Genomic DNA, 20,698 nt, shown 5'->3' with positions numbered 1-20,698 from the left:
GTAGTGACGCATAGTCAACTCACGCCAGGGCAAGTATCAAGTTCCGGTAAAAGATGGAACTGATAAATATACCTCATCAATGAGTTCGATAAACATGGTAAGCCATGATGGGTGAGGTGAGGTGAGGTGAAATGGGGTTTAGCGTCGCGTCCAAGATCACTGCACTTATATAGCGACGTGCATGTACGTGTGTGTGTGTTTGTGTGGCTGCTTGTACTAGTCCGGACTGATGCCTATTTATAGTGCTACCTCACTGAGATACCATGCCGCAGTTTAACATGAATACCCCACTTAGACACAGTATACTGACTCCGAGCCGACCAATCTTTGTTTTAGCCCCTTAATGCCGAGCGCCAGGCAGGGTAACAACAAGTACCATCTTTTAACGTCTTTTGGTATGACGCGGTCGGGGATCGAACCCCGGACCTTCCGCTCTCCGAGCGGACGCTCTACCACTAGACCACGGAGGCGGTCTAAACCAGGATCGGCACACATGGAGGCTTTGCAACATTGCCAAAGATATGATCACATGACAGTTGGTGGGGAATGTTGACAACAGTTTACACTGTATTGTTGGATCATCTTCTCGAGTCAGGTGAGTAAACTGACTATAAAAGTCCAGTTTCCACCCTTGCCTAACTATTCTGGTATTTCCGGGCTCGATCGTAGCGCCACCAGTGGCTATTACTAGTTATGTCCCTTCTGTGTCCCTCCTATTGACCAATCAGATTACATCTCTCATATCACTTGCATTTGCTTCAAACAAAATGGTGGCCCCCAGTCAAAACGATCTAATCGATAATCAATATCTATATTGTAATAAAACGTGTCTTACCCCGCCAAGTGGATCTAATCACTTGATTACAAATGTGACAATATTTGCAATATATCTGTCGACGACCAGTTAACGGTACGCATGTTTTGTAAATCCTGCAGTCGACCGAAATCTGCACGTTGAAATCCATGTTGTTTACGAACCGTAAGTCTTGTCCGTTCCGCGATTTTGATTCAACTATGTCCCGCCAAAATGTAATTCCGGAGTCCTTTCGGCAAGGGTGGAAAATGGACTTTATAGTCAGAAAACGCCCATGTCTTAGGAAGCTGATTGGGTATTGGGTCATATTGGGTCGTTTTCTTTTGGTATTCGTCCAGTGAAGATTCCCGGTTAGAATTGGTCTTCAGCAACCTATGCTTGTCGTAAGAGGCGACTAACGGGATCGGGTGGTCAGACTCGCTGACTTGGTTGATGCATGTCACCATATCCAAAATGCGTAGATCTATGCACATAGATCGCCTCTTACGCCAAGCATGGGTTGCTGAAGACCAATTCTACCAAGAGACGTAGCCGTCTGTGCATGATTCAGTGTCGACTTTATTCGATGGTAAATATAGATGTGTAAAGATATAATCGGACAGGCAAGTGTTATCATACTATAAGTTTCTGTAAAATGTTTCATGGTATTTGTACATCTACAACTCAGTGAGTGAGTGAGTTGGGTTTAACGCCGCTTTTAACAATATTCCAGTTATATCGCGGCGTGTCAGCCTAATGTGGGAGGAAAGCCCGAAGTGATGCAGGCCTCAGACGTTTACCTCTTCGGTGAAACCCACGGTGCTGACGAACCTAGAAACATAATCGGGGCGAACCGGGATTCGAACCCACAATCATAGGTTTCTGGCGTGCCCAAGGGACGCAACTCTGCACAGCGAATTGCGGCGCCTTAGACGCTTGGGCCACCCGTGCCCCCTCTACAACTCAGAATTAATTGAGTAAGGGTGCGTTAATGATTGTACGCAAACAAGCAGCTTATCAGAGCTCTGGAGTCAAATAAAAAGAAAAAAGTGAATTGAGAAGTAAAACGTTTGCAAATCAGAATACTTTATTCAGGCATACTGCGTTTATTATGGCGATCACATAAACGTGCAAAAGCATCAATGTTCACGTCTGATTATGAAAATAATACGTCATGGAAAGAAAAGGCATTCACAGTCGTTTGATACACCAAAGATATAAAGATGGAAGGCTGAAGTGATACCGGGGCCATCAGACATCTCAAAGCACGGGCCGTATTTCCGCTGTACAACTAACATCAGTAACATGGAATGTGAACATATCCAACTCAAGATATGCAAAGACCGAGAGAGATGTAGTTAAGGAATAAAGCCAGGGTCCTTTACTCTGGTTCGTGTTCTTCCTCATCCTCGTACTCAGCATCTTCCTCGGCGGTGGCATCCTGGTATTGCTGGTACTCCGACACCAAGTCGTTCATGTTGGACTCGGCCTCGGTGAACTCCATCTCGTCCATGCCCTCGCCAGTGTACCAATGGAGGAAAGCCTTGCGTCTGAACATAGCTGTGAACTGCTCGGAGATGCGCTTGAACAGCTCCTGGATGGCGGTGCTGTTGCCGATGAAGGTGGCGGACATCTTGAGACCACGTGGTGGGATGTCGCAGACGGCGGTCTTGACGTTGCTGGGGATCCATTCAACGAAGTAGCTGCTGTTCTTGTTCTGAACGTTGAGCATTTGTTCATCCACCTCTTTCATGGACATGCGGCCACGGAAAATAGCGGCGACTGTCAGGTAGCGACCGTGACGGGGATCACAGGCAGCCATCATGTTCTTGGCATCGAACATCTGCTGGGTGAGCTCGGGCACGGTGAGTGCACGGTACTGCTGGCTTCCTCTGGAAGTGAGAGGGGCGAAGCCGGGCATGAAGAAGTGAAGACGGGGGAAGGGCACCATGTTGACAGCCAGTTTACGCAGATCAGCGTTCAGCTGACCAGGGAACCTCAGGCAGGTGGTCACTCCGGACATGGTGGCCGACACCAGATGGTTGAGGTCACCGTAGGTTGGAGTGGTCAGCTTCAGGGTTCTGAAGCAGATGTCGTAGAGAGCCTCGTTGTCTATACAGAACGTCTCGTCAGTGTTCTCCACCAGTTGGTGGACGGAGAGGGTGGCGTTGTAGGGCTCCACCACGGTGTCAGACACCTGAAAGAGATTAGCATAAACCTTAGCTGTGGACGAGTTCGTCACCCTGTCACATACATTGACAGTCGGGACAATAGATCGTAAGGTACTAAAACTACTTCTCAACATGAATAATTTTTGGTTTACAGACCCGCCGCACTCAAAAGCTGATCAAAATTGAAGTCTTTTGAAGGATGTGAACACAAAAAAATATTGACATACATTTAAATGTAACGTTATAACAAATATTTGGTTGGGGTGGAGTGTTAAGCAATGTGGGACTTCGAACATATTTATCGGACCCTTCCGCAAAACATACACTTTTGTTGTCTCCTCTAAAAGCTTTCGTAGGGTATCCAAAACAAATGATCTTTCCCCACATTCAATGAACGATTATTTGTGTGTGTAAATATAATGCAAAATCATTTGTTGTGGTAACTTCAAGAACACGTCTACACCTCATTAGTTCAAATGACTAAGACAATAAATGGGAGAACTGTTACCTTCGGGGATGGTACAACGGAGAAGGTGGTCATAATCCTGTCTGGGTACTCCTCCCTGATCTTGCTGATGAGGAGAGTACCCATGCCGGACCCAGTGCCGCCACCAAGGGAGTGGGTCAGTTGGAAGCCCTGAAGACAGTCACTGCTCTCGGCTTCTTTGCGGACAACATCGAGGACGGAGTCGACCAACTCGGCGCCCTCTGTGTAGTGACCCTTGGCCCAGTTGTTGCCGGCGCCGCTCTGGCCGAAGACGAAGTTGTCTGGACGGAAGATCTGACCAAAAGGTCCAGACCGGACAGAGTCCATTGTTCCGGGCTCCAGGTCGACCAGGACGGCACGGGGGACATACTTTCCACCTGGAAAACGATCAGTAGTATAGCATAGGATCATTTTGGGATAACAGATAAAATATTTCTTTGTAGAAATATTGAATTAACTTTAGTTTTACAAGGACACCAGGAAGCATCGTTCGGCAATGAGAGGTAAAACACCGTAAGTCATGGGAACGGTTTTACGAAATGTTAAGATATACAAATATATTATTCCGTTAAATCGATTCGTTAATCCGGACAGTTACTAAATAAGTCGCTTTCATCAGCAACATGTCTCGGATGAACGGGATTTCTTTACGTAAACTCATTACCTTATAATGCTGCATTCATTCAAGAACTTTCTTTACCATATTTCATTGTATACTTTTATAATCCTGCACTAAAACCTGTTATTGCAGCCCTAGGACAAGACATATAGTAGTCTGTGAACTAACCACAGCTAGCTCATCATCGCATTAACCCAATGTGCTATCCCTGATAAGAGGAATCTTGCAGAAGCTCGTATGTAAGGCATGCTTTGTACCTGTGGCCTCGTTGTAGTAAACGTTGATTCTCTCCAACTGGAGATCGGAGTCACCGTGGTAGGTGCCGGTGGGGTCGATGCCGTGCTCGTCAGAGATCACCTCCCAGAACTGGATGAAAAGAGATAACTTTATATAATATTATGTTTTGGCTTAATTAGCACGATCACTTATGAATTACCATGCCTAAAGCTGCATCCATCCAGATACAGCATACATGATGAGTAAGTGATTAACCGCACCCCGATACAACATACATAATGAGTAAGTGATTAACCGCACCCCGATACAACATACATAATGAGTAAGTGATTAACCGCACCCCCGATACAACATACATAATGTGTAAGTGATTATTTGCACCCCCGATACAACATACATAATGTGTAAGTGATTATTTGCACCCCCGATACAACATACATAATGTGTAAGTGATTAACTGCACCCCCGATACAACATACATAATGTGTAAGTGATTAGCTGCACCCCCGATACAACATACATAATGTGTAAGTGATTAGCTGCACCCCCGATACAACATACAGAATGTGTAAGTGATTAGCTGCTGCCCCGATATAACATACATAATGTGTAAGTGATTAACTGCACCCCCGATACAACATACATAATGTGTAAGTGATTAGCTGCACCCCCGATACAACATACATAATGTGTAAGTGATTAACTGCACCCCCGATACAACATACATAATGTGTAAGTGATTAGCTGCTGCCCCGATATAACATACATAATGTGTAAGTGATTAGCTGCTGCCCCGATATAACATACATAATGTGTAAGTGATTAGCTGCTGCCCCGATACAACATACATAATGAGTAAGTGATGACTGCACCCCCGATAGAACATACATAATGAGTATGTGATTAACCGAACCACCGATACAACATACGTAATGAGTAAGTGATTAGCTGCACCCCCGATATAACATACATAATGGGTAAGTGATTAGCTGCACCCCCGATGCAACTAGATAATGAGTTAGTGATTAACTGCATCCCTGATATAACATACATAATGAGTATGTGATTAACCGAACCCCCGATAAAACATCATAGTCGGTAAACATGTGCAGCCGCACCCCCAATACAAGATCATTAGTCCGAAACAGCCGCACCCCCAATACAAGATCATTAGTCGGTAAACAGCCACACCCCCAATGCATCATGAGACAGTGAGTCACTGATCAGTGCATGTAGAGTGTACTCCTACATGGAGCAACGTCGACCAATGGTATCCACGTTGACGCACTCACGAGAGGTAACTGGATAATATTTGACACGCTGAACTTAAACAGTAGCATGTATGTACATATGTGACCAGATACAACTCTGACAGATGCAAACCAGCAGAGTGAGTGAGTATGGTTTTACGCCGCTTTTAGCAATATTCCAGCAATATCACAGCGGGGGACACAAGAAATGGGCTTCACACATTGTACCCATGTCGGGAAACACCCCGGCTCTACGGCGTGACGAGCGAACGCTTTAACCACTAAGCTACCCGACCGCCCCGCAAACCAGAAGACAGCAACCGAAATGTGGAATACGTACACACTTTAAATAGAAATACCCACACATATTACAAACAAGAGACAATCTCAATAATGTTTGCATCGTACTTATTAAATCCGGCCTTCTCAATGGAACCAGACAGTCAATCACGCAGACCGCAACACACGCACCCGGTTCGTTGTGTTCTCCATTGTGTCGGGTTTGCATCATTACAATGGAAACGTTAGGATGATTGTGTCTTGTTTGTAATTTGTGTGGCTGTTTCTTTTTGAAGTGTGTACACATTCCAAAGTTTGATTGCTCTTTGTTGGTTTTCATTGGTAGGCCTGCAACTGAGATTCGTGAAGATCCGGGTTAAAATTCATCTCCAGCAACCCATGTTTGTGGTAAGATCAGTTTGTCAGGCTCACTGATTTGGTTGATGCATGTGATCGTATCCTTATTGCTTTGATCGATATTCATGATGCCAATCACTGGATTGTCTGGTCTAGAAAAAACAAACAAAAAAGAGATACAACTGATGTCAGATACGATAACCAGTCAACAGTGTTCTTTTAGACTGATCACTAAGTAGACGCAGCCACGATACTTCATGAGTCAGCTACATCCCCTACATACCATATGTCAGTGATTAGCTACATCCTCTACATACCACACGTCACTTGTCAGTGATTAGCTACAACCCCTACATACCACACGCCATATGTCAGTGATTAGCTACATCCTCTACATACCACACGTCACTTGTCAGTGATAAGCTACATCCCCTACATACCACACGTCACTTGTCAGTGATTAGCTACAACCTCTACATACCACACGTCACTTGTCAGTGATTAGCTACAACCCCTACATACCACACGCCATATGTCAGTGATTAGCTACATCCTCTACATACCACACGTCACTTGTCAGTGATTAGCTACAACCCCTACATACCACACGTCACTTGTCAGTGATTAGCTACATCCCCTACATACCACACGTCACTTGTCAGTGATTAGCTACAACCCCTACATACCACACGCCATATGTCAGTGATTAGCTACATCCTCTACATACCACTCGTCACTGATTAGCTACAACCCCTACATACCACACGTCACTTGTCAGTGATTAGCACCAACCCTATATATCACACATCACTTGTCAGTGATTAGCTACATCCCCTACATACCACACGCCATATGTCAGTGATTAGCTACAACCCCTACATACCACACGTCACTTGTTAGTGATAAGGACCAACCCTATATACCACACGTCACTTGTCAGTGATTACCTACAACCCCTAAACATCACACATCACTTGTCAGTGATTAGCACCAACCCTATATATCACACAACACATGTCAGTGAATAGCTACAACAACTATATACCACACGTCAGTTTTCAGTTGTTAGCAACAACCCCTATGTATCAAACGTCACTTGTCAGTGATAAGCTACAACACCTCAAAACCACACGTCACTTGTCAGTGATTAGCTACAACTGCTATATACCACACGTCACCTGACAGTGATTAGCTACGAACCCTAATCACTTGTCAGTGATCAGATACAGCTCCTATATACCACACGCCACTTGTCAGTGATCAGCTACAACCCCAGTATACCACACGTCACTTGTCAGTAATTAGCTACAACCCAAATATACGCCACGCCACTTGTCAGTGATTAGCTACAACTCCTATATACCAGACGTCACTTGTCAGTGATTAGATACGACCCCTAATCACTTGTCAGTGATCAGCCACAACTCCTTATACCACACACCACTTTTCAATGATCAGCTACAACCGCTATATACCACACGTCACTTGTCAGTGATTAGCTACCACTCCTATATACCACACGTCACTTGTCAGTGATTAGCTACGACCCCTAATCAATTGTCAGTGATCAGCTACAACTCCTATATACCAAACGCCACTTTTCAATGATCAAATACAACTCATATATACCACACGTCACTTGTCAGTGATCAGCTACAACCCCAATATACCACACGTCACTTGTCAGTGATTAGCTACAACCCAAATATACAACTCCTCACTTGTCAGTGATTATACAAAACACCTCAATACCACACGTCACTTGTCAGTGATTAGCTACAACCCCAATATACAAGACGCCACTTGTCAGTGAGTATACAAAACACCTCAATACCACACGTTAATTGTCAGTGATTAGCTACAACCGCTATATACCACACGTCACTTGTCAGTGATTAGCTACCACTCCTATATACCACACGTCACTTGTCAGTGATTAGCTACGACCCCTAATCAATTGTCAGTGATCAGCTACAACTCCTATATACCAAACGCCACTTTTCAATGATCAAATACAACTCATATATACCACACGTCACTTGTCAGTGATCAGCTACAACCCCAATATACCACACGTCACTTGTCAGTGATTAGCTACAACCCAAATATACAACTCCTCACTTGTCAGTGATTATACAAAACACCTCAATACCACACGTCACTTGTCAGTGATTAGCTACAACCCCAATATACAAGACGCCACTTGTCAGTGAGTATACAAAACACCTCAATACCACACGTTAATTGTCAGTGATTAGCTACAACCCCAATATACCACACCTCACTTGTCAGTTATTAGCTTCCACTCCTATATACCACACGTCACTTGTCAGTGATCAGCTACAACCCCAATATACCACACGCCACTTGTCAGTGATCAGCTTCAACCCCAATATACCACACGTCACTTGTAAGTGATTAGCTACAACCCCAATATACCACACGCCACTTGTCAGTGATCAGCTACTACCCCAATATACCACACGCCACTTGTCAGTGATTAGCTACAACCCCAATATACCACACGCCACTTGTTAGTGATTAGCTACAGCCCAAATATACCACACGCCACTTGTCAGTGATTAGCTACAACCCCAACATACCACACATCACTTGTCAGTGATCAGCTACAACCCCAATATATCACACGTCACTTGTCAGTGATCAGCTACAACCCCAACATACCACACGCCACTTGTCAGTGATCAGCTACAACCCAAATATACCACACGCCACTTGTAAGTGATTAGTTACAACCCAAATATACCACACGCCACTTGTCAGTGATCAGCTACAACCCCAATATACCACACGTCACTTGTCAGTGATCAGCTACACCTCAAAATCACACGTCACTTGTCAGAGATTAGCTACGGCTCCACATAACTTGTCAGTGATAAGTGAAGACCCAAATACATCCCACGTCACTTGTCAGTGATCAGCCACAACCGCTATAAACCACACGTCACTTGTCAGTGATACGTTTACGTATTTTAAACAAAACAAACTATTAATTGTATTCACCACTGCCAACAAACTAATCATATTCTGGCACATTTTCAACAAATTATCTCCCCACCAACCCTACAAATCGAATGGATGCTTCGTAAGCCGTTTCTCAACATGCACTCTCTCACCCCCTCTCTTGAAATCCTAAACCTTTTCACACGAACATTTTTCACTGAACCCCTACTCAATCAAATACTTATGGACTCCAGCTATGGGATAAACGGCATAAAACTGGTCACACATAACACGGAACACGTTTAATATATCGCCACATTGATCAATATACACTTGCATAACAAGACTTGCGGTACTGTGTAAAAGCGATGCAGCGAATGAGATGCACCAACGTATGTCTGCACATATGTTACTGTACAATACAGTCTATGTTCACTGACATACCGTACCACGAACATCCCCTGAAGCTAAGCGATTTGCCCCCAAGCAGTCGAGTCATTATTAACATTATGCCTGTTTGTGATTCATCATCATCATCCATGGTTGAGCGACTCGACGGGCGTCGGTCACGCCACATGAGCTGGAGTCTTGGGCTGTTTGCTGAGAGGCATACAGCTGTGTATATCATCATGGCGGATCAAGCAGGAGAAAATAGAATTCGGGTTCCCTCCCATCACGCCGCTTGGTAGCTAGCGGAAACGTGACACGTCAGCCACCAGGGTTCTATACTGCCATTTTATACACCGGTAACATGTTTACAACACAAATACAGAACAATCGCACCAAACCATCCCCTTAAACCAATGACTCACTTTTTGGCGTTGTATGTGTATATATCTATGTGTGGAATATTCATTCAATATGGAGGAAGTTGAATCAGGATGACACATCACCATATAGCTGTCAGACTAGCTTGTACAACGAACCCATTTATGAAACTTCATACATATATAAGTAGCTTATATTAATATCGACAATAGCCTGTCACAAGGAAATCGAAATAAATGTTAGAATGAAGAATATCGGTTTATCAATGTTAATTGAAAGTCGTATACGATGGTATTACTCGTAGACTGTAGTGCATTATGTCTGTATCACAGGATGGGTAATTATGGAGCGTTACGATGTTGGCACTTACCTTTGCGCCGATCTGGTTTCCGCACTGGCCAGTTTGAAGATGGACAATTTCCCTCATGCTTAAAAGAGATGGTGATAAGACAACAGAAGGGCGGTAAGTAAACAACCTGACGGGGCACCTGCAGCGGTTGACGCGAGGCCTGTCTCACCAGCTAGAGTGACGTCACGACTGGGAAACGAGGCAAGCTGTCTCCGTCTGAGTCATAGTGAGGTGTCTGGTCCCGGGGTATCGGGGAAGCTGGCGTGCTCCAGCGCAGATCTGACAGACTTGCATAGTCTCCTTCAGCTCGCTATTTAAAGCGCGTGGGGTCAACAGAACACGTGCGCCAGGTCATACTTAACTGGTAATGGTCCAATTATATATTAAGTTGCCAGCGTTGTTTTTGATTTACTGTCGCCATTTGAGGAGAGTTAACGCTACTTGATGGTTTGACGTTAACACGAATTTTAAGAGATCGTTGCAGCTAGACTTGCTGAAGGTTTCCAACAAGCGCATGTTTACATGCAGTTTCACAAGTACAGCTGGATGATGCATTTAAACTGTTACATTGGCACGTCACTGCAAAATACAGCTTATCACGGTGGAACAGTATCTTGCTCATGAACTGAAAACAATACCATGTGATGAATGAAGCTTGTTAAAGCTGCATTGAACTGTTGTGTTTATCCCACATACAGAAGTAGGCTCGCCCAGAGCCTGACTAATTTCGCACGTGCCACACGAAAATTGATCGTGATGAGTACCACTTACATAAGTAGGCTCGCCCAGCGCCTGACTTATTTCGCACGTGCAACACGAAAATTGAGCGTTATGAGTACAAGATCGCATCGAAGACGATGAGTGAGTGAGTGAGTGAGTGAGTGAGTTTGATTTTACGCCGCTTTTAGCAATATTCCAGCAATATCACGGCGGGGGACATCAGAAATGGGCCTCACACATTGTATCCATGTCGGGAATCGAACCCGGGTCTTCGGCGAACGCTTTAACCACTAAGCTACCCGACCGCCCCTCGAAGACGATGAGTTTCTTTTAAAATTACCGACTCCATTTCATTTTTTAAAAAAATAGAAAAACATGCATTTTGTATAATCCATGTACTGTTTATCTGCCTGTTCAAAGATTCATAATGTGATAACCTTTCCACACCATACACAATGCCACAATGACGGGGCAAGGGTGGCCCAGTCGTCGAAGGCGCCGCGATTCGCTGTGCAGTTGCGTCCCTTGGGCACGCCAGAAACCTATGATTGTCGGTTCAAATCCCGGTTCGCCCCAATTATGATTCTAGGTTTGTCAGCACCATACCTGTGCTCGTGGGTTTCACCGAAGTGATAAACCTCTGAGACCTGCATCACTTCGGGCTTTCCTCCCACACTAAGCTGACACACCGTGATATAACTGGAATACTGTTAGAAGCGGCGTTAAACCAAACTCACTCAGTCAATGCTACAATGATGGAGAGAGAGAGAGAGAGAGAGAGAGAGAGAGAGAGAGAGAGAGAGAGAGAGAGAGAGAGAGAGAGAGAGAGAGAGAGAGAGAGAGAGAGAGAGAGAATCACGGCTTGGTGGTGGAGGAACGCCCAAACTGAGTCAGGTCTTAGACGTTTAAATACCACTATGGGGCAAACAAACCTAGGAACAATCGGGGAGAACCGGGATTCGAACCCACGATCTAGCAAGGTTTATAAAAGGATGCGGAAATGAGAAACCTCCAATACAACAGATTGCGTCGCAAGATATCTTTCCATTCTGCCCGTGCGGGGGATCTACCAACTTCTGAAGCATGAAAGACAAACTGACTTTGTCAGATTATTGCATGTGTGAGTGATGAGAAGACCCGCGGATAGTTCTCACTCAACCAGTATATCATGAAACTGAACGTAGGTCTCTGGTGTAAGCATGGTGTCAGTCAGGCGGTAATACTCACCATGTGACGGATATAGGTCGAGTGGTTGACCTTTGTACTCTTTCACGGAGTATGTTTGAGCGTCATGTTACATATTTGGATCTCGATATATGACCTCCATTTGTCGTTTTCTCATCCACCGGAAAGGAAAACATATTGGCCATACTGAAAACAACCTGCGTCACTTTGAGTCGTGAAACTGTTCAATCATCAACTTGCTAGCGGATCCAAAGGGGAAGGAGGGGGTTGAAAACCAAATGTTGTTGGTTTGGGTGTTTGTTGTTAAATGCCGCACTCATAAAATATAAAAAAATCCTCCCTCTCAGACAATTTTACTGCCTCTAACATTTATCTCATTTGTGTGGATCGATGCTCATGATGACAATCACAGGATTGTCTGGTCCAGATTCGATTATTTACAGACCGCCGTCATATAGCTGGAATATTGCAGAGTGTGGCGTTAAACAATAAACAAACAAACAAACAAACACTACGGGATTTCCTCCCAGGTGCTACACCAGGATATCACCGAAATACTGTTCAAAGCGGCGTTAAGCCAAATTCAGTCACTCACCCACTCACTTACTGAAACAGACCGAATTGTCGTTTTCAACAAGGAAATGCAAGTGAGTTCAGAAGGAAGTACAACATCAAGTATTTTACAGGCGCACTGTCCAACTAGCGGCACAAGCAGTAAACAATTTAAACAAGAGTGTATTTGTTAGCAGTACAAACTCGTAAGCCCTTATAGTACAGCACATCGATGTCAAATCCATGGAGGTATCTAGCATACATTTTGTTTGTTTTGCTTTTTGGTTTAACGCTGCAGCCATTTTAATTTCGCCACGATTCAGAATGAATGATAGCTTCATAACAACGTACTAAAAAGGGGCACGCTGTCTCGTCGTCTTTTGGTCTGGCACGTGTATGCTAGAGACCCGTGAATATCCTGGATAGAACATGTCTTCAGCATCCCATGCTTGCCGTAAAAGGCGACTATGTTTGTCGTAAGAGGTGACTAACGGGATCGGGTGGTCAGGCTCGCTCACTTGGTTGCTGCATGTCATCGTGTCCCAATTGCGTGGATCGATGCTCATAATGTCAATCAGTGGATTGCCTGGTCCAGACTCGATTATTTACAGACCGCCGTCATATAGCTGGAATTTTGCTGGGTGCGGCGTTAAACAACAAACAAACAAACACGGGACGTATATACACAGAAAGACGATATGATTATCAGGGTAAGTCTTTGTTAACATTACCCTCAATTCGAAATTATATTCCACTCTTATTCACTTTTGTTTTAGCTTTTCAGACAGACAGATTTATTTCGCATATGTGGCCATGTGGCCAATTGTACAATGACATTGTGTTGTAGGAAAATTCGTCGTGGACACCACTGGTATATTTTATCTGAATAGATGTACACATTTTAGTGTTATTAAGATTCAATATATCATCCTTCTTTCAAACATCTTATAATTTTAAACAAAAACTGCAAGTCTGAGAAGAATGTGGCTTTTTTTGCTGTTCATTCACTGTACAAATTTTCTTTGGGTTGGATACATATAATAATAGTATTTGAATCAGCATTTCAGTGTAGATTATATTCGACTTGAAGCATCAGAAAAGCATCATTTTGCCTTTTAAGATTTATCCTCAAATATTAGAATAGGTGTTGAAATGCCCCTCTTTTATTTCACAAGATGCTGGTACCTACTTTAACCTATTGAGTTGAATTTTGGGATTTCAAATTGTGAGTGTTGGAAGCCAAACTAGTACTGAGGAAGTGTTGGGAGAATTGGGACGTTTGCCACTAGCAGTGACTTACATGAAAAACGCCTGGTTTGCTCGAGGTGTTGGCTGTGTCAAATCGTTGCTCTCTGTTTTTTCATCAACGAGACAAAGATGTGCGCCTTAGGAAATGTAAAATTAATATTCGTGATAATCATTAACTCGCAGTAAACAGTCAACTAAAACATTCTCTACTAATAGAAAATTATCCCTCCTATATAAATTAAAACAATAGTTAATAGATTCAGTTATGGAGTCATAATTGACACGTAGAGACGAGCAGGTGGGAAGATATTACAAGAGATGAGCTACTTTGTCGTTACTGTCATTCCACAGCAGACTTCTTTTTGTGGAAGGTGAAAAATGTTGGCACGACAGAAACCTATGATTGGGGGTTCCAATCCCGGTTCACCCCGATTATGTTTCTAGGTTTGTCCGCACAATACCCGTGCTCGTGTGTTTAACCGAAGTGGTAAACGTCTGAGACCTGCATCACTTCGGGCTTTCCTCCCACATTAAGCTGACACGCCGTGATATAACTGGAATAAAGTTAAAAGCGGCGTTAAACCCAACTCACCCACTCACTCACTATTTACTGAGGATCAATTTGTTTTATATTCATAAATGCTGTTTCAAACACAACATATCACTTTAAGTCACTTGAAATTGTAAGGGTAATTTAATCACTCGTGATCAGGACAGGTAACTGTCGAGAGGTTAGCAGTATGCTGTATTGTGTTTATACGCATTTGTAATGACAATTACAATAATGTAATGAAAGTAGAAGCTTTCTTATATTACAGTTTTATCCAAAGGAAGAATTGGATAGATAAACGTGGCCCAGTCGTCTAAGGCGCCGCGTTTCGCCGTGCAGAGTTGCGTCCCTTGGGCACGACAGAAACCTATGATTGAGGGTTCCAATCCCGGTTAAACCCAACTCACTCACTCACTCACTATTAACTGAGGATCAATGTGTTTATACGCATTTGTAATGACAATTACAATAATGTACTATTATGTATCACATAAACGGCCTGTACTGAGAATTATGGGCTGAGACAACTACATTCTGAATAAAATTTATATTGCTATTGTATCATAAAATTATTCGGCTTGCAAGGATGTTGATGTTTGTGTTGAGGACAAAGCTCCCTTTTCTCTTTTAGTATGTGTGATTGTTGTTTAGCGACGCACTCAGTAATATTCCAATAATGTGACGGCGATCTGCAAATAATCGAGTCTGGACAAGACTAAATAATGCTCACAAGCTGGAGACATATGCACGCAAGTAATGGTTTGTTTTAACATTTCATGACTTATTATTTATAAAAGAGAAAAAAGTCTTTCGCATAAAATATATATCCTCCCTCTCCTCAAAACATTCAGCAGGAGAAAAACACAATTGTTTGTGACCCTACGCTCAGAAACTCAGTTATACACATGGTCTCATCTGTGCCCATTGCATTGTAAAATAGACCGCCTCCGTGGTCCAGTGGTAGAGCGTCCGCCCGGAGAGCGGAAGGTTCGGGGTTCGATCCTCGGCCGCGTCATACCAAAAGACGTTAAAAGATGGTACTTCTTGTTACCCTGTCTGGCGCTCGGCATTAAGTGGCTAAAACAAGGACTGGTCGTCTCGGAGTCAGTATACTGTGCCTGAGTTGGGTATTCATGTTAAACTGCGGCATGGTATATCTCAGTGAGCTAGCTCTATAAATCGGCATCAGTCCGGACAAGTACAAGCAGACACACGTGCATGCATGTCGCTATATAAGTGCAATAATCTTGGACGCGACGTTAAAAACAATTTCACCTCACCTCATTGTAAAACAAGTCCAAATCTGCATCAATTCAGCTTTAATGACAAAAAGTGGTTTTGACAATGGCTTCAAAGGAAGAGTCCGTACCGTAACAAATATCAGTTGGTAAATCAATAACAAAGGTAAATATTGACAGTTTCCAATATTGATAGCTATCAAAGATTCCTGTTCTGAAGTGCTGTTGAAAACATGCAGAAAACTACCAGATGGAATTTTTTGTCTGTGATATCACTATCGGGTTTCCATTTAGGCAGCCTCTTGCTCTTCCTCCTCCTCGTCGAACTCGCCCTCTTCCTCGGCGGTGGCATCCTGGTACTGCTGGTACTCCGACACCAAGTCGTTCATGTTGGACTCGGCCTCGGTGAACTCCATCTCGTCCATGCCCTCGCCAGTGTACCAATGGAGGAAAGCCTTTCTCCTGAACATGGCTGTGAACTGCTCGGAGACTCTCTTGAACAGCTCCTGGATGGCGGTGCTGTTTCCGATGAAGGTGGCGGACATCTTGAGACCACGTGGTGGGATGTCGCAGACGGCGGTCTTGACGTTGTTGGGGATCCATTCAACGAAGTAGCTGCTGTTCTTGTTCTGGACGTTGAGCATCTGTTCATCAACCTCCTTCATGGACATACGACCACGGAACATGGCAGCCACTGTCAGGTAGCGACCGTGACGGGGATCACAGGCAGCCATCATGTTCTTGGCATCGAACATCTGCTGGGTGAGCTCGGGCACGGTGAGTGCACGGTACTGCTGGCTTCCTCTGGAGGTGAGAGGGGCGAAGCCGGGCATGAAGAAGTGAAGACGGGGGAAGGGCACCATGTTGACAGCCAGTTTACGCAGATCAGCGTTCAGCTGACCAGGGAACCTCAGGCAGGTGGTCACTCCGGACATGGTGGCTGACACCAGATGATTGAGGTCACCGTAGGTTGGAGTGGTCAGCTTCAGGGTTCTGAAGCAGATGTCGTAGAGAGCCTCGTTGTCAATGCAGTAAGTCTCGTCTGTGTTCTCCACAAGCTGGTGGACGGAGAGGGTGGCGTTGTAGGGCTCCACCACAGTGTCCGACACCTGAAAGTATTTTATATAGGCATGAGGTTAAAACAAGCTACATAAAATGTTTATACCTTATAAAGGTTATCATTGATAAAGCATTGGAGATATTATTCAAGGTAGAATAGTACAGATTGCATAATATTATTACTGCCTATATACTCATACGGCTATGTTTGAATCTAATGGACCAGTACCAGGACAACTTTGTGTTTTAAAATAGAATGATATAATAATGTTATGGACTTATTAACATATATGCAGCACAAGCATCTGATGTACATATCAGGATAATGGTACCTTGGGGGATGGTACAACGGAGAAGGTGTTCATGATCCTGTCTGGGTACTCCTCCCTGATCTTGCTGATGAGGAGGGTGCCCATGCCGGACCCAGTGCCGCCACCAAGGGAGTGGGTCAGTTGGAAGCCCTGAAGACAGTCACAGCTCTCGGCTTCTTTGCGGACAACATCGAGGACGGAGTCGACGAGCTCGGCGCCCTCTGTGTAGTGACCCTTGGCCCAGTTGTTGCCGGCGCCGCTCTGGCCGAAGACGAAGTTGTCTGGACGGAAGATCTGACCAAAAGGTCCAGACCGGACAGAGTCCATTGTTCCGGGCTCCAGGTCGACCAGGACGGCACGGGGGACATACTTTCCACCTGGAAAACGATGAACATCATCATCATCATCATCATCATCATCATTGTCGTCGTCATCATCATCATTATTAGAGATATGGTGCAGCTTTATCCAGCAGTTAATTCGCAATAAAGGGAAATAACCGAGTCAGCATCATGAGAACACCGACAAGCAGTAATAAAATAACGTCCAACGTGATGTGATATTCCGTTGTTGAAGGTACATTGAACGGATAGTTGCCTTTGCTGTCTACAACGTACAGTAGCTCTGACGTTACATCACTCACAGTAGTATATAATACACTGCACCACTATTAGTAGCCGTGACTCTTGGCCACTTAACTTAGCCCTGACTCGAGATCATTTAAAAGAGTTATCTGTCACAATATCACTTAAAGTAGACCTACTTGAGACCACTTAAACCAACTCTGACTCGGGACCACTTGAAACCTATCTGACTCGGGACCACTTAAAGTCGCCCCAACTCGAGACCACTTAAAGTAATCTGACACAATATCACTTAAAGTAGGCCTACTCGAGATCACTTAAATAGCCCTGACTCGAGACCACTCGAGAGTACATCACTGTTAGTATCCCGGAATATGTATGCCACACAGTAGCCCGGATTCAAAGCCTCTTATAGTAGCCCTGACAATCGCCCTTTTATAATAGCCAGGTAACGGCATTTACCTGTGGCCTCATTGTAGTAGACGTTGATTCTCTCCAGCTGGAGGTCGGAGTCCCCGTGGTAGGTGCCGGTGGGGTCAATTCCGTGCTCGTCAGAGATCACCTCCCAGAACTGGATAATAATTTTTTTGAAATAAGATAAATGGAATACGTAGGGTTGTGAAAAATCAGTATCGATCACAACATCAAGTGTTGCAAACCATTTCTTGACATAGGATATCTTAATGGGAATTGGAAATTAACGACATAACGTCAATCCGATTATTGTGCACGGCAGTTTGGACAGACCAGAAACTAATATCGGATAACAGTGATCGATGTCCAGTGCGGTGCTGATTGTTGCAAGCGATATTACACTGAGTCTCGTACACCATTGATTGTGTATCACCGCCACTGATTGTATGTTGGGACAATGTTCACAATGAGACACCGGTATTATTTACGCGTTACCACTGGCGACCGCGCAACGAGCACACCCCGCCCTCCAATCCCGCCCAACATACATGTATATCCCTCCCGTCCAACATATAGCTCTCCCGTCCCACAAATACACATCGGGTCGGGACTTGATATACGCATTGTCTATAATCCGTACAAGTGAGTGAGTGAGTGAGTACGGTTTTACGCCGCTTTTAGCAATATTCCAGCAATATCACGGCGGGGGACACCAGAAATGGGCTTCACACATTGTACCCATGTCGGGAATCGAACCCGGGTCTCCGGCGTGACGAGCGAACGCTTTACTCACTAGGCTACCCGACCGCCCCTATAATCCGTACAAAATGACAGGAAACGTATTTCAAATAGATTGTTACTGCCACTTTATCCATAAAACAGATTATGATTACCACTTTATTCAAGAAACAGATTATGATTACCACTTTATTCAAGAAACAGATTATGATTACCACTTTATCCATAAAACAGATTATGATTACCACTTTATTCAAGAAACAGATTATGATTACCACTTTATTCACGAAACAGCAAATAGGCATGACTGACCCCATTATCTTAATGTGTAGTACCACAGCATATCACGGCTGAATGTCTACGCAAGCCTAACGACGTGCACGTATATATGCAATGACACAACAATCTACTACAAACTGAAGGATCAAATCAAGTCCCTAAGAATCTGAGACGGTCATTGTTATCCAACACACTCATGAATGAAGCTCCGAGGTTCTCCCCACATAGCTTAACGATGACGTGTCTCAATAAGAATCCACGAAACCGTATCTACAATCCGGCAAATCCGGTTTTAGTTCTCCTACTAATAAAAATATAAAATCAAATGTTTTCTACCAGTAAACCTATAAAGAGATGGAGAATATTAGAGATATATTAATGTCTCACCTTGGCACCGATCTGGTTGCCGCACTGGCCAGCCTGGAGATGGACAATTTCCCTCATTGTGATTTACTGGGTGGTGGTGGCTTGTGAGAGTCGAAAAATGACTGTGCCGCTCAGATCCGTGCGTGTCCTTAAATATGGGGCTGTGGTTGCTAGAACACAGACCCTCCGTTACCAACAACAAACACTTTCTAACTCTTCTCCGGGCTTTATTAGAAGAACGGAGCTAATAAATACGGTCCTATTGTGTGAAGCGATCATTTGGCTACACGCTTCAACGGAGCACAATACAGGGGTATAATTTACACGGTATGTTTACTGTGTTGGACCGGGAGATGAATGCCAACTGCCTCAACTACCCCCTCATACCCCCCCCCCCCCCCTCCTGGCCCCTCCCCCCAATTTTAGACAAACACCGTATCACCACCCCACCACAACAAACAGTTCTGACGATTGCGAATTTTTAACTTATGACTAAACCTATCTATTAACCCCCCACCCTGGCATTTGGGTTTCAGTGTGTTTCGACAATGACATTCATAAGAAGGTGTTAGTGCACGTTTTATGTTTTGAGTTTGTTTATTCTTATTGAAACAATTACATTACTAATGATCGAATGGCGCTGATTTCGGTATTTCCCGTAATAACATGAATCAGGGTAAGTTATAAACCTTTCCTGTATACTTTCATACCGATGGAGACTGAAACTTCGTTAATCCGTTCATAAGCTTTATATCCAAATCATACCAATCAACAATTGTACGGATGAGTGAATCACCGGGAGTAAAATTAAGATTTCAAAGAGCGTCATACAACTCTTGCTCAGAAGTTGTTTTATCAAGGTTACACCATTCAAGGCCTCAGTAAACCTTTCAAAATGTTTTATGGTAGACATGTTAAGGACATTTCCTATTTTGTCGCATCGGGGACAAAAATGATGTCCGATGCAATTCCCTATCTTGACTTATACCATATGTTTCCGTGTTTTTAGGTGAACAATTGACATGCCCTTGCGTGTGTTTGTGATGGGTACCATCAGTGGGACAGGATAAGCTAATCATTTTGCGAACACCTGGTGTTATTGCTATTTGATAGTGATATATAAACACATGCTCATGATATAGTCGGAATCTTTTTTGGTAGAGATTTCTTATGGGCATAG

The 20,698-nt window shown here is 44.0% G+C and overlaps 2 protein-coding genes across 2 annotated transcripts; both read right to left on the bottom strand.

Moving 5' to 3' along the window:
• Positions 1 to 1,858: 1,858 nt before the first annotated feature.
• Positions 1,859 to 10,473, bottom strand: LOC139480534 (tubulin beta-4B chain-like). The gene is made up of 4 exons (XM_071263624.1): positions 10,296 to 10,473; positions 4,328 to 4,436; positions 3,473 to 3,828; positions 1,859 to 2,990 (listed from the first exon to the last, which is right to left on the bottom strand). Exons 1-4 carry the CDS (start codon positions 10,350 to 10,352, stop codon positions 2,175 to 2,177), a joined length of 1,338 nt encoding a protein of 445 aa, XP_071119725.1. The 5' UTR covers positions 10,353 to 10,473; the 3' UTR covers positions 1,859 to 2,174.
• A 5,358-nt stretch (positions 10,474 to 15,831) lies between these two features.
• Positions 15,832 to 19,653, bottom strand: LOC139478169 (tubulin beta-4B chain). The gene is made up of 4 exons (XM_071260518.1): positions 19,540 to 19,653; positions 18,184 to 18,292; positions 17,159 to 17,514; positions 15,832 to 16,876 (listed from the first exon to the last, which is right to left on the bottom strand). Exons 1-4 carry the CDS (start codon positions 19,594 to 19,596, stop codon positions 16,058 to 16,060), a joined length of 1,341 nt encoding a protein of 446 aa, XP_071116619.1. The 5' UTR covers positions 19,597 to 19,653; the 3' UTR covers positions 15,832 to 16,057.
• Between the last annotated feature and the right edge of the window lie 1,045 nt (positions 19,654 to 20,698).

Source organism: Haliotis cracherodii, unplaced genomic scaffold, assembly GCF_022045235.1.
Source record: "Haliotis cracherodii isolate W230 unplaced genomic scaffold, xgHalCrac1.p SCAF_4, whole genome shotgun sequence".
In the NCBI taxonomy this organism is placed as follows: Eukaryota; Metazoa; Mollusca; class Gastropoda; order Lepetellida; family Haliotidae; genus Haliotis; species Haliotis cracherodii.
The sequence above is the reverse complement of the archived record's forward strand: the minus strand, read 5'-3'. Positions and strand labels throughout refer to the sequence as shown.

What these genes read in the sequence shown, in the direction of transcription:
- LOC139480534 (XM_071263624.1), bottom strand. Translation starts at nt 10,352, where the DNA reads ATGAGGGAAATTGTCCATCTTCAAACTGGCCAGTGCGGAAACCAGATC. An exon ending in GAAACCAGATCGGCGCAAAG is followed by an intron (nt 4,437 to 10,295) that starts GTAAGTGCCAAC and finishes CTTTTCATCCAG; the next exon opens with TTCTGGGAGGTGATCTCTGA. An exon ending in TTACTACAACGAGGCCACAG is followed by an intron (nt 3,829 to 4,327) that starts GTACAAAGCATG and finishes ATCGTTTTCCAG; the next exon opens with GTGGAAAGTATGTCCCCCGT.
- LOC139478169 (XM_071260518.1), bottom strand. Translation starts at nt 19,596, where the DNA reads ATGAGGGAAATTGTCCATCTCCAGGCTGGCCAGTGCGGCAACCAGATC. An exon ending in GCAACCAGATCGGTGCCAAG is followed by an intron (nt 18,293 to 19,539) that starts GTGAGACATTAA and finishes ATTATTATCCAG; the next exon opens with TTCTGGGAGGTGATCTCTGA. An exon ending in CTACTACAATGAGGCCACAG is followed by an intron (nt 17,515 to 18,183) that starts GTAAATGCCGTT and finishes ATCGTTTTCCAG; the next exon opens with GTGGAAAGTATGTCCCCCGT.